The sequence below is a fragment of the Labrus bergylta genome, chromosome 7 (genome assembly GCF_963930695.1).
Source record: "Labrus bergylta chromosome 7, fLabBer1.1, whole genome shotgun sequence".
Taxonomy (NCBI): domain Eukaryota; kingdom Metazoa; phylum Chordata; class Actinopteri; order Labriformes; family Labridae; genus Labrus; species Labrus bergylta.
Genome location: NC_089201.1, coordinates 14,907,849 through 14,922,252, shown reverse-complemented (window position 1 = coordinate 14,922,252; position 14,404 = coordinate 14,907,849). Strand labels below are relative to the sequence as shown.

Genomic DNA, 14,404 nt, shown 5'->3' with positions numbered 1-14,404 from the left:
TTCATGCTTCCCTCTTCTTACAGTCTGATATTTAACCTGCAGGCTCAGCCATTCCTACTACACCTCACAACGTGTACTTTAACACTTTAAGTGGGATCAGAGTGTCACATGTGAAACTTTACTTGGAGACAATTTTTCATATTGAAGACACTCAAGTCAAAAAACACAAGTCGGATCCAAAAAATCAAAGAGTTGGAGTGTAATCAAAAAAAACTGAACTTGGTCATTTTGTATTTGAGGTAAAGTTTTCTGACAGTTGACATTTCAGAGATATTATTCCACTCTCCTCGCTGTCGTTGTCATTTACTGCCCTTCCTGCAGCAGCTCTGGCATCTGCTGTGTGTCGTCTTTTGTGTCTTTTCGTTACTGAACCCACACGACCGTAACGTCTCCTCCTCCTCTCTCTTCCTCCTGCAGGTCTCCCGCCTGCCGACTCCTCCTGACCCCGGATCCCAGCCAGCCGTCAAGAGGGGCTCAGCGCTCTCTGCTCAGGTTAGATTCAGAGGCTTTGTTAGCTGGAGAGGCTGCTGGAGTTTATTGTGGAGGTCTTGGAGGTGTGGAGGTGTCTGTCAGGAAGTTTCATATCAGCTGATGGCTGTGTCACCGTCACCTCAGGTTGCTGCTCTCTGTGGTGATGGGGATGATTTAGGGAGGAGGATTGTAGATGTTTAATACTGAAGTGTATTCTAAAGTACAGTAGAGATGGGAAGCAGGGTAACAAATGCTAGCGTGCCTTCATCAGTCTGCAGTTTGATACAGAGGGGATGATGAGATCTACAGGCTCCTCGTTAACACACAACATGTACTGTATGTCTAACAGCTGGTATACACATCAGGCTTCACATCATGTATGCCAGCAACACTCAAGTCTTTTTTTATAAACTTATATGTCATCATCAAGGTTTTACAGAAATAAATGTGGTTTCAGCAGCGAATCCTTTATGATAGTGCTGAAATCAACAATGAACAACACAGGACTGAATTTAAGGTGACATATTCTCCTCCTCTTCAACCAGTGTAAATAAGTCTCAGAGCTCCCCACAACATGTGTGTGAAGTTTCTTATTCTAAATCCACTCTGATCCTGTATTTGATCATGTCTATAAACCCCTCTATTTCAGCCCTGCTCAGAACAGACTGTTTCTGTGTCTGTAGCTTTAAATGTAAATGAGCTGTGTCTGACCACGCCCCCTCTCTGGAAGGGCTTGGGTGGCTCGGGCTTTCTTGCTCCATGTCCTATTGTTTAAGGCGAGAAGGCAGACTCAGAGGGCAGAACAAACACCTAGCTGTGGGAGTGTCATCCACCTGGGGGAGGGGTTACTGCCCTTTGTGATGTCATGAAGGGAAAATCTCCAAACGGCCTGTTTGAGAACAGTTTCTGAAAATTGGAGCAGGCAAAAGACGGAGAGGATGGACTTTTCTCATCATTGGATGGTTTGTAGAGAGACTAGAGACACATATTAATGTTAGAGAAACATGATGAAGTGGATTTAGCATAATATGCTACCTTTAAGGGAACACAATCAGCAATTCTTAAAGACCCCATATTCTCCTCATGTTTACTTTTCATGTTATCAGTCAGTGAAACTTACGGACCAACTTTGCATGATTTAAAAACAGAAGGTAAGAAGAACATAATTAAAAACATGCAGGAAGTAATGTGTAGCATCGACATTAGCTCGGGTTAGACACTAAAAGCTAAACACGGGGTCATGTTTGGTGTACAAGAAAATGAATCTCAACTGAGCGTAACAGAAAGCAATCAGTCTCCTGCTGTGACGCTGTGTTTGAATCATATCGAAAGTCATCAGTTTACAGAGGAGAGTGATGAAAGGTCTCACCTGAATGAATGAAGTGGAAAATTAACATTGCAGTTAAACACAAAGCCACTGTTCATCTTTGAAAGGTGAGAAACGGGCCTTGTGCTACATTAAGGAGGTAGCATTGGCTAGCTACATGCTAACCTGAGCTGCTGCTGGAGCCTCTTTCAAACTCGTCCATCTCTCTCCTCAGGTTTCCAGGACAACCAAGGCTCCAAAATACACCTATGTCCGACTGGGCGACCTGAAGGCTGGACCTGCGGTCAACGTGTACGGAGTGGTGACCTTCTTCAAACAGCCCTATAAGTCCCGTGGCACAGGTCAGTTCATGTGTAGTAAAGTAACCTGCATGATGCTCGTTCTCCTCCTGTCACAGAAGTGCTTTGGGTCATTCTCATAATGTGGAGTCGGAAATGACATGTGGGAGAGAAGCCAAAGGTCGGATTTGAACCCGGGCTTCCAGCTTGGAGGAGTATAGCCTATATATGTGGGGCGCGCACACTAACCACTAGACTACTGACGCCCCCCCTAGGAGTAATGTTTTACAAAAAAGTTGTCTTTTTTATCAAAATAGAGACATGTTTTCTGGGGGGAGAAAGCAAAATGAGAGCACTTATAGCTTAGCAGTTATGTTGCTCGCCCCATGTACAGAGGCGTCACAGCGTCTGTTGGTTCCAGTCTGACCTCGGCCCTGTGCTGCATGTCGTCTCCATCTCTCTCCTCCCAACGCTTCCTGTCTCTTCAGCTGTCCTATTCAATAAAGGTAAAAAGGCCCCAAAATATAACTTAAATTATTTTATGAATATTTCCTTCATTGAAGTTGGACTTTTCTTAAAACACGTCTACATTTTTCAGGATTAGTCAACAGGTCAAAAAGACAGTCAGGCCGCACTCACACTAGACAAAGTTGTCCATTCACGCTGCTCCAGGACTAACCACCCTCAGCCATTGTTTTTAAAAGTTATTTTCTTCATCTTAAAATAACGCTCTAATATAATGAGAATTAAATGGTATTTGTGTCATTTTAGAAGAAGAATGAAATCGTTTTATTCTGATTAGTTTAATTTCCATTCTTAAATTCTAAACCTTAAAAGTTTGAGTGTGTAAAAGTACAGAATCTTGATCCTTCTCAGCTTAAGCGCGGTGCGGTTTCAAAAGCAGACTCCAGTCTTTTCAGAACCACGGACAGAGACTTTAAGCCGTTCAGCAGCTGTGTGTGTGAATGTGTTTGACATTTTTTTTTTTTGGATATCTGTTTAAAAATGTAAGAAAGACAGATAGTTGTATTTAAACGGGATGAGCTCCTCTGACATTGAAACGAGCTGACGGGCAGAAAGGAAGAGAAAATCTTTCATGAGGAAATAAGAGGTGGATGAGTGCTGAGGTTCGTTTAGGTGTAAGAACGTCTCTGATTATCTCCGTAACACACTCGGAAAGGTGTGGAGACCAGCGGGATTGAAGGATGTAGTTCCACTTTGTGCGTTGATGGTGTTGATATGTAAGTCTGAGTCTGAAAGAGCAGCTCAGCTTTTAGATTCACTGCTCGTCAACATGGCATATGAAGCTGAATGGATCTAATCCACTGAACCTTTATGACAATATTTAATCATTTCCTTTACATTTCACAGTTAACTTAGTGAAGTGTGTGTGTGTGTGTGTGTGTGTGTGTGTGTGTGTGTGTGTGTGTGTGTGTGTGTGTGTGTGTGTGTGTGTGTGTGTGTGTGTGTGTGTGTGTGTGTGTGTGTGTGTGTGTGTGTGTGTGTGTGTGTGTGTGTGTGTGTGTGTGTGTGTGTGTGTGTGTGTGTGTGTGTGTGTGTGTGTGTGTGTGTGTAAGCTTGTTTCATCTTTTCTAGTCTTTTTATTTATTTTTTATTCAACCAGGAAATAATCTTTTTAAAAGCGTCCTGGCCGAGACAAGCAGCAGCACAAGCAAAAATATACATTATTAGACATTAAAAGAAAAAAAAAACACATTTCAACAGGACATATTTGTCAATATTGTCCACAAACACATCAGGGAGAACATCAACAGCCAAATGTGTCCGCCTCCAAGTCAATCAACATCATCTTAAAATCATCCAATCAGAGCAGCCCGTTCAGTCTCAGCTCTTTTTATGATCCTTTACAAGTGAAGGAAGCAAAAAACTTAAGCACCTTTTCCCCCAGTTCAGCTCTGGGGAGTTCAATAAAAAAAGCGTCTCATGTCTTGTTGGCGTGTCTGGGGGTTGCTGGTTCAAGTCCTGAATCAGTCGATCTATCGGATTTGATCTGGTTGCTGCAGAGGTGCCAGTTTACTTTCTGTCTTCCCAGAGGTGCCTTTAAGCAAGGCACCGAAACCACAAACCCTCACTCTGACATCACTCCCTTGGTGCATGTCTATAGGATCATGTTTGTGTTTTTTTTTGTGTTTTTCAGGAGGAAAAAATAATAATTTTCCCTCAAGTAATTCTTCTTTTCAATCTTCATCACAGTCATTATTTGTCACACTTCTTTTAGGATTAATTTAGCTGCTGTCCTTTGTTGTTGTTGTTGTTGTTTCTGACCACTGGAAGTTTTCTTTCCTCAGATTTCTGCTCCATCCTGAAGATTACAGATCAGTCTAAAAAGGAGATCCTCTGCAAAGTCTTCTGCAAGAAGCTGGAGGATCATCCCAATATCTTCCAAATCGGAGACATCGTCCGCTTGCACGGAGTCAAGGTCTCGATTACTGACTGGCTGCTATCAGTATCCATTTCTTGTGCTTAAAATGACTTATTTCTTCATTTTTGGAACTTACAAAAACCTATAAACATGTTCTTAAACTCAGATGATGTTTGTTCCTCTGCACAGCCTCATTCCTACAGAAACTGCATCGAGCTGGTCAAGACGTTTGGCTTCTCTGCGTTGACGTTTGACGGGGTGGTCGGCAGACCCGTGGAGCCTCGGACCTCCAGCCGCTCCTTCCACTTCGACCAGGACGACCGGCGAGTGGTGGAGGAGCTGAGATCCTGGGCTTCAGGTCAGGGTTTCCTCCCTGCGGTGTCCACCATCACTCTGTCTGCTGTGGAGCCCAAACAGTACTTTGACCTGACCTGCCAGCTGCTGGCCAAAGCTCCCATCGACACCACCTGCATCCTGCTGAGGGTAAGACTGGTGGTACTGGAAGAGCAGAAACACTGCATGGTTTTTAAGGAATAACTTCAAATTTGTCACAGATGTCCACTTGGACTTGATTCCTTCGGAGGCAGTTTGATCACTAATCATGAATTCATAACTTGAGATCAGGCAGGCTCCGACTCGATCGGGAGATGTACAGAATTTATTGACACCCCACTTGGATGCCTAACCCCCAACACGACAAGCTGGACAGAATATAAGTCAGACAAGGAAACGCACAGAGCAGCCGGTCAATTTCAAAATAAACCACATTTTACAGATTTGCGATTGTATTTTTCATCACTTTATCCTCAAAAAGACGCTGACGTGCCGCGGTGCACATATGTGGGGATTGGTGGTAAGTTCTCCAGAGCGGGAAGCCCAGTTTCAAATCCAACCTGTGGCTTCTCTCTCTCTCTCTCAGTCTCTCTCTCTCTCTCTCACTCTCTCTCGCTCTCTCTCTCCTTTCTCACTCTCTCTCTCCTCTCTCTCTCTCAGTCTCTCTCTCAGTCTCTCTCTCCCTCTCTCTCAGTCTCTCTCTTTCTCTCCCTCTCAGTCTCTCTCTCTCTCTCCTCTCTCTCTCTTAGTCTCTTTCTTTCTCTCTCGCTCTCTCTCCTCTCTCTCCCTCCCTCTCTCCTCGCTCTCCTCTCCTCGCTCTCTCTCTCTCTCTCTCTCTCCTCTCTCTCCTCTTTCTCTCTCTCTCCTCTCTCTCTCTCTCTCTCTCCTCTTTCTCTCTCTCTCTCCTCTATCTCCCCCCCCCCCCCCCCCCCCGGTTTCTGACTATCCACTGTCTATCTAAAAAAAAAAAAGGGAACACTTCTGGTCATTATTCCTGTCCCATTCTTGTGAAAATAACTGAGGAGCGCCTCGAGGGGATTCTTCAAACGTGTCCACTTGAACTGAAACATTTTTATTGCTCACAGATCAGAGTCACACTCATTTGACTCTTTTTTACTTCTCAGTGTTCGTGAAAGTAAAATCTCAGCGACCTTTGAATGGAGTTTTATCTCATCTTTTTTATTTGTACTCTTAAATCCGTCCGAGGGAGCGAGCCTGTTACCCCCCTGTGCCTCTTTGACCCTCTGTTGAAACACAGAGGTGTCTTCGGGTGTTACGCAGCTCCTGTTAGTGATTGGACCTCTCCTCCTTAATGTAGCCCTTCCTATGCTGCTGTTTTCTTTTCTGGCTCATGTTTTCTTTCATGAAACAATCCTGTGGGGGGGAAATCAAAAATGTGCAACTCGACATGAGGCGTGCAACCACAGGCGGTTATTCTAGAGATCCATTCATTTATTCAGACTCGGGATTTAATTTCAATATATTCAACATCACAGAGTCATGCTTATAACCTGCAGACCTAAAGGGAGAAGTTAACCTCTGGTCTGTGATGTTTCCCTGTTAATAAAGAACTCTGCGTTCACACCGCAGCATCACAGTCTCTGTGAAGCTTCCCCTGAGGATGTCTACTGTCAGCTTACATCTATTTTTCCTCACCGCCGTCTTTTGTTTATTACCCATAGTCCCTTGTTTATTCCTCCTTAATGTGACTTGTAGTCTTGTTAGGGTGCGTATTTGTAATGACTCTGCTCGCTTTCAGTCAGGTGGCCTCAGTGGGAGGAGGTGTCATGTTTTTTTTTTTCTCTATCTCGGTCTCGAGCTGTTTTACCTGCCGCCTCAGTTTTCCAAACGGTATCGAGGCTTTAAGTGGAGCCTGGTCTGCTGCCAGGGAGGCTGATAGAGGAGATAAATGTGAGCGGGACTTGGCAGCGACTGCTGGTCGGCCGCCAGTCTCTCCTCTCACTGATTTCTAAAGCTGCTCTGAGCGTGTTGCCTGCTGTTACACACACACACACACACACGCACACACACACATCCAGGAGAGGATCGTTTCCACATCATAAACGCTTATTAGACCAAGAATAGATTTTAACACCTCTCCTTAAGCACTTGAGATCAACGTCAACAAAGGTTTGTGAAGCATTCTTCGCTGTCGACTGTGTGACTGTGAAGCTTAAAACCTGAATAAATCGAACTGCGAAGGCTTGTCTGAACTTCTTAAGATGAATATTATAGCTTTTTTTTTTTTTCTTTCAGAGTTTTGTTTTACAGTCTTTGAGGTTGGATCAGGATATTCCCAAGCTCTAAGATAGCTTTCAGGGGCCTGTCAAGGTTTTTTTGAAATCAGTCATTTAGATGCTCTGTCCATACCTGCGGTGGCGTCTTTGTGTCTCTGCTTCTGACTGTGACAGCGGCATGCTGCACAGCTCCTGGTACAGTCTCTTGTGAACGCACTATCAAACCCCTGGAGATGATCCTAAATGCAGGAGCGTGACTGCTCTTCATCCTTCCTTAAACGGCACGTGGCACTCCGCTGTTCATCTGCTTCCACTGGCTCTCAGTTAATGCTCACATCAAATTTAAAACTCGCTTACAAAACAGCCACAGAAACGGCTCCTCCTTACCTAAACTCTACAATCCAGGTCTACTCTACCTCCCGCCCACTACGCTCTGCCAATGAAAAGCGTCTGATCCAATCTACACAACAGGGTCCTAAGACGCTAACTAGACTCTTCTCCTCTGTCGCCCCCCCGGTAGTGGAACGAGCTACCAAACTCCATTTGATCTGCAGAGTCCCTTTGCACCTTTTAGAAAAAGCTAAAGACCCAGCTCTTTATGAACACCTACGACCTTCATGATGATGATGATTTTAGGATGGTTTTGATGCTGATTAGAACTCTCAAGAACAGCCATCGATGTTGTGCTCTGGCTCTGGTGACTTCCTGTCAGCACCTGTGTGTCCCATCAGACTTAAAGCTGTTTGTTTGCTCTTCCTGATGTTGTTTCTTCCTCTCTAGATCCTTGCTTGTGTTGCACACTTACTCTCTGATGTTTGTAGCTTTGGATAAAAGCTACCTGCCACTAGCCTGGGCTGTACTCATTGACTGGCTGTAGCTGTGGTTAATGAGCCTGCTCTACTCACTTTACTACCCAGATGTAAACAAGCACAGTCAATGACAGCAATGACAGCAATGACAGCAATGACAGCAATGACAGCAATGACAGCAATGACAGCAATGACAGCAATGACAGCGCGGTTTGGCAGCCGCAGGTGGAAAATGACTCTGTCCTGTGAGTAAGGAGTTCAGGCCGTTCAGAGTCTTGTCTTGTCATGTGTTTTTGGCGTGTGTTCAGGTGTGGGACGGGACCAGGTGTCCTTACAAGCTGCTGAAAGTGATCGTGGAGCCGGACGTCACAGAGGGGCCGTCCTCCTTCTCTGCAGAAAAAGAGAGCGTCATCGCTAACATCCTCATCTACGACAACCATGTGGAGTCCGCCAAGCAGCTGAAGGTCAGATCTAACTGCAGCACCGCACCTACATGCTAAAACTACACAGGTTTACTTTTCAGAGCATGAATACCTATCTAGCCTGTCTTAGCATTTACTCCACCTTCTGTTCAGCTGAACAAACCAGTCTGTGTCCGCCTCGCTCCTCAAGTTCACCTCAGGTCAAATGTTAAACAATGATCACTGTGAATATTTTACCGGGACACAATCAGAGGTCTCACTCTGCTCATTTCCATCTCGCTCATTCAACACAGCGGTGGAGATCTGACACTCGTTACACCTGTGTGTTTTTTACTAAATATGAATTTGAACCTAAGAACCTGATATTAGTCCACATTGAGCATTTTGTGGTTAACATGAAGCTTAACCTGTTTGACTTCTTCTGTTTTTACTTCCTCCCTTACCTCGGTTTATAGAGGAGATCTTTGTATTTTTCAACCTGAGCATTATTTGACATATTTTAGGGTTTAAATGAGGCGTTAAAAGATTTGGAATTCTTCAGCTGGCAGCAAGCGGGAGAGTAAAAGGCAGCAAAATAATCTTTTGCTTAAATTTGCCTTTCTTTTCTCATGGACAGGCTCAGATTTTACTTGAAGCGTCCGACAATTTAATGGAAAAAAAAAAAAAACACTTTAGAAATACGATTAGAGAGGGAGGTGATGGCCTAGCGGTTAGGTCGCACCCAAGATACTATAGTCCTTCAAGTCCAGGTTCAAGTCCGTCCTGAGGCTCCTTTACCACATGTCTTTCCCTACTCTCTCTCTCTCCCTGATCTCTTTCCATTGTCCAATCTCTAAATAAGGACATGAATAAAGCCCAAGAAAGAAGATAAGAAGCAGGGGGGGGGGGACTAGCTGTTAGGTCATACAGAGGCAATAGTCCTCCAATTGAGCTCCCCGGGTTCAAGTCCGACCTGCAGCTCTTTTCCTGTATATCATCCCCAACTCTCTCTCTCTCTCTCTCTCTCTCTCTCTCTCTCTCTCTCTCTCTCTCTCTCTCTCTCCTGATTTCCTGCTCTATCCTCTCCTTAATTGACTAAAAGCAAAAAGCCCCAAAATATATATTTAAGATGTATAAATAATAATATAAGATATTCCTTTATTGATTCACAGAATGGAAATTCAGGCGTTTCAGCAACCCAAACACAGGAATAACAAGAAGTCAAATAAAAATTAGAGTAAGAATAAATATGACAAATAAAATAAATCAGGTGGTATATAAAACTGTTAAACAAAGGAATAAAGGGGACTAGGCTAGACAAGTCAAAGACCTTATTGTAAAGGTTTCACTTTCCTTTCAAACCAGAAACGTCTCTGATGTAGCCGTCTGCAAAGCCCCCCAAAGCTCCATGAACACAAAACAGTCATTTGAACCTGTGCAGTCACTGGTCTAACACTGCCTAAGAGAGGTGTTGTTTTTCTTAGTGTGCAGAACAACAAATGAATTGTAGAGGAAACACTGATTTGGTAATTTGTGTGTGTGTGTGTGTGTGTGTGTGTGTGTGTGTGTGTGTGTGTGTGTGTGTGTGTGTGTGTGTGTGTGTGTGTGTGTGTGTGTGTGTGTGTGTGTGTGTGTGTGTGTGTGTGTGTGTGTGTGTGTGTGTGTGTGTGTGTGTGTGTGTGTGTGTGTCAGGGCAGCACATCCATCTTGATTCAGGTCTCTGAGACATAAATTACATCGTGTCGGTCGCAGAGTCACATTGAATTACAAGTCAAACCACAAACACACTCACTCACACAGCTGTCGCTCCTGTTTCTGTAAGTAACAAATCTCCGCCGAGCACGTTGAACCCTGAATGCATCGTTTCAGGACAATTCACAGCATGATAGCAGAGCGTAAAGCCTTTCTTCACCTGCTTACCCGCCCGTCACGTCTAACAGATGTATTTAACGTCCACTCACACATGAAGGGGTGTAATCTGAAGACGTCAACTTTTCTATAAACCTTTGATTTTCTTCAAGCTACAGGTTCCACTTTTCTCCTGCTCCTTCACCTGCTGAAATGGCAGACATGAATTTTAACATGGTACTCTGTTTTACTTTATTTTACTGCAATCATACAGCAATCACAATCCGGCTCTTTGTAGGTGTCGCTCAGATCCTTAACAACTCTTTCAACCCCATCTTCATCTTTATGCTCCTGGAGGAGGAATTTCTCTTGTACACCAATAAGGACAAACAGCGTTTTTCCCCAAACGCTCTTAGAAATAAATGTTTTCTTAAAACCACCTTCTTTTTTTCAGACTTAATTTCGACTGCAGCGTTTAAATGGTTAACGTTTGTCCCGAGTATGTTTTAAGACTTTTTAAAGATACAATATGTATATTCCACCACCAGGGGGCTGTCAATCAATCCTACAAAAACAAAAGACGACGTCGAGGCTAGCGGGGAATCATGGGAGTTCTCTCTGCTGCTACACCCCCAACCCTGTGAAAACAAACTGCGTTGACCTTAGTCAAGACAAACGGGTGAAACCGACCTGAGGAAGAGAATATGTTTACAGACGAGTTAATGTAACCGAGTATGGCAGCTTTCAGCAGCAGCTCACGCTTCCTAATGCAGCGGTCTTTGACGTAACATCCGGTGTTACCACGGCAACAATAAACATTCTGTCTGTCATGGCGCCGTCTCGACAAGACATGTCCCGTTACAACAGTGAAATTAGGGATTTCTCTGGCTTTGATAACTGTTGGGAATGTTTGAGGTAATGTAAGTACCCAACAAAAAAAACATCAACATATCTTAATACTTGACTTAATTACATCGACCCTGATGAAATCACAACAAGGAATACAATCCTTACAAAGCTGAGAGAGTCTTCACAGAGCATTCAGACTGCTCAACAGAAACCACAAACTACGACATCCTGAAGTCGTCTCTGTGACTACTTGGGGAAAAGAGAAATAATTATTAGAATAAATCTCTTCAATTTTTCACTTGTTCAAATAACCGTCTTCATAACGACCCCATCCACTTTCTTTAAATAACAGACTATTGTTTCCAACAGCTCAGTTTTTATCTGATTCTCTTCGTCCTCTTCGTCTGTAAACAAGAGTAATAAGTACAGAGTGGCCCGTCTGGTGGCTAAAGTGACCGTGGAGAGCCGGCAGGGAAAACTGTAGGAGCTCATTTGTCCTTTTCACTTTTTCTGTACAAGGACGTTCCCCCCTGTAATATTCACAAATACCTCTGAAATAACAGGAGGAATCGCTGATTATAGTCGTCGCCTGACCTCCTGCTGCAGAGCTTATTCCACATCGCTACGCTCTCCCCTCAGCAAACACTCTGAGGAGTTTGCAGTGACCTCTGGGTAGTTTAGTTTCAGAGCCTTTCTGCTCTGTGCCACAGCTCCGCAGCCACACTTTCATAGAGATTTATCTGCTCAGTTAACTTGAAGAGAAACTATTCTTCTGATTGCAACTTTCAAACAAGTGAAACTTTATAGCCTTGAAGATTGGGATGGTCAAGTGAGAGAGGTGTTGGCGTCAGTCGTGCTCTCAGTCATGTTTAGAGATGTTTCTCTTTTTATAAAAAATATCTTGTTTAGTGTTGATCTGGATAATTCTTCACCTCCAGTTTTCCTTCCAGCCTCCTCGTAAAACATCTCTGAGAAGTTGGGATGAGCTGATGTTTGAACGCAGCAGGAAAGATTCAGGGAAATATGCTGTTTCCTAGTGAGATGTGGAGATTATGTTTTAGTCATGTGACTGGTGAGAAACTAATGTGATCGTCGTGCATATAATGAAGCTGCTTCATACTCTTTCCTGTTTGTTTGTTCTTTTCTCCCTTATACTGTACATACATCCAATTCCTTGTAGCATTGAATGAATGCAAAACTGTCATCATGGCGTCGGACAGCCTCTTTCCGCCAGCTGAGATGTGTTGTAAAAATAAGTCTGACTGGGGCGCTGGTGGCGCAATGGTTAGAGCACGCGCCCCATGTATGGAGGCTGTGGTCGTCCAAGCGGGAGGCCCAGGTTCAAATCCATACCCGCATGTCATTTCCCACTCTCTCTCTCCCTGATTTCCATCTCTATCCACTGTCTTATCTCTCCATTATAGGCAAAAAAAGCCCCCCAAAAAATCTTAAAATAAAAAGATAATATGTCTGACTGAAAATGGACTTTTAGAATTCATGTTAACATGTCTGTCTGACTCAGTTCATACTTGGTCAAATTCCTCAAAGTTGGATCACCACAGGTCAGTTTACTCTTCAATGTTGACGCCCCAATTAGCTCAAAACTAGCCTAGGGCCTTGACTCAGCAGAGGGAACTCCCATGATTCCCCGCCAGTGTCAACATCATCTATTGTTATTGTTTCGATTGAGAGCCCCCTGGTGGTGGATTTTACACACTGTGTGTTCAAATAAAACCATAGCTACGTCTTGGTATGTACAAATTGAAAATATCTTTAGTGAAGCATTAACATTTTCAATGAATCTTTAAAGTCCAGCCTTAGTTTAGTCTCATCCCTGTGTATGTGTACTTAAATAAAAAAAGAGCTTTGGTTATTTCTTTCTTTTTGTAACAGGCGACTTTCATGTGTTGAATGAATTCTGAGCAGACAGCGGGAGCTTCCTCTTCCTGTGGAGGATTCATCAGTGAGTTCACGCCTGATGTTCTTTAATGTTCGCTTTATTTAACAATCGTCTGTTTAACTGAAGTTAATTTCCTCTTAGTCATTTTTGTATTAATTAGCGGTGTATGCAGTGATCCTCTGTCGGCTCTTCTACAGTCCCTCGGTCTGTTTTTGAGTTTAAACATGTCGCCGCTCTGTCCTGGTGACGCACATCTGCACTCGACCCTGCAGGCGTGATAGAACTCATCACAATCAAACTGCACAGGTTCATTACACAGAATATCTAAATGCAGTAAACACACTTCATCACCACATTATTAAAGTTTAAACAACAGGCGCTGTAATGACTTTGAATTAAATCATCTTCTTTCGTTTATATAAGAGCGCTTCCAGGGACAGGTGAGGCGAATTATCATCCCCCATAAACACGAGGATCCGTGCGTCCTGTGGCTGGTTTCACTTGAGACTCCCTCCCTGATGAATAAAACATAAATGAATAATATGGAGGTCACTGGTTTACATAAAGCTGGGTGAAGTGTTTTGAGTGGAGCATAATACATCATGGCCTCACACTGAATCTTCACCAGAGGAGGGTTTGAGTGGTGTTCGTCTGCTGTAACCAGTACTGATGTAAGGAGGTTTGGAAGTTGGTCTTTACGATACGACGGATACGAGGATTTCCAAACCAAGCCAGATTTGATGTTCAAGATATTAAAACACCAAACCAGGAGGTCATTCATCTGTGTTTTTATTTGGGTGTTTCCAAGAAAATCATGAAGGTGAATAACCACAGAGTTCTACCTCCATCTTTATTCACACTTTTACTGACTATAGCCATGGACCATAGACTGTAAATATTAATGTTTGAAGTCTGATTGACGTCACCCATCAGTTACTGCAGGGAGGTTCGTCAGCAGCAGCCGCCTTTTTTGGAAATCCTGTCTCAGCCTAACTTTCAGTCAACCTAACGACAGGCTGAGAGCTGGAGCTGAGGCGGGTTTTAAGCCTTATGACAAACCGTTACATCGTGCCCACCTGTCAATCAGGTACGTACGTAACTATGGATAACATGTATCGTTCACAAAATCAAAACAGGTGTGCCAGTGTTGACAATAACTAATCAGACCTATTGATGATTTTAGAAGCAAGATGGAAGAGGTCTCCGCAGTGATCTTTAAGGTTCAGCATATTGAGATTGTCCAGTTTTCTTTGCGTTTTGACCTCCTGTACACGCAGACGTTCGGTTTGTTCCTTTGTGCGTAACTGCAAATTGTTGTTACAAGTATCCTATCACAGCCTGACCCAATCAGAACCCAACTCTTGAAGGAATTTTACTTATTTTTAAGGCTGTAGTGGATTGTGATTTCCAGTGGATGAAACAGTACTAATGGTTCACACTGATCAATATTTGTGGATTTTTTTTCCTTCATTAAATACATTAAAGTTGGCACCATGATGCGATTTAAAAAAAACAAAAAAAAAACATGTAGAATTGAAATGATACCCCGCCCCATGAGGCCGACAGTA

General features: G+C 43.5%; 1 protein-coding gene across 2 annotated transcripts in view; it reads left to right on the top strand.

Annotated features, from left to right (window-relative positions):
- Nucleotides 1-14,404, top strand: part of pot1 (protection of telomeres 1 homolog) — a 56,620-nt gene that overhangs the window by 20,718 nt on the left and 21,498 nt on the right. For both annotated transcript variants that reach the window (XM_065956852.1, XM_020634951.3), the window contains exons 6-10: nt 418-492; nt 2,013-2,139; nt 4,386-4,516; nt 4,649-4,942; nt 8,147-8,302. In XM_065956852.1, the coding sequence (XP_065812924.1) occupies nt 418-492; nt 2,013-2,139; nt 4,386-4,516; nt 4,649-4,942; nt 8,147-8,302 (783 nt within the window). The remainder of the gene's footprint in view (nt 1-417; nt 493-2,012; nt 2,140-4,385; nt 4,517-4,648; nt 4,943-8,146; nt 8,303-14,404) is intronic.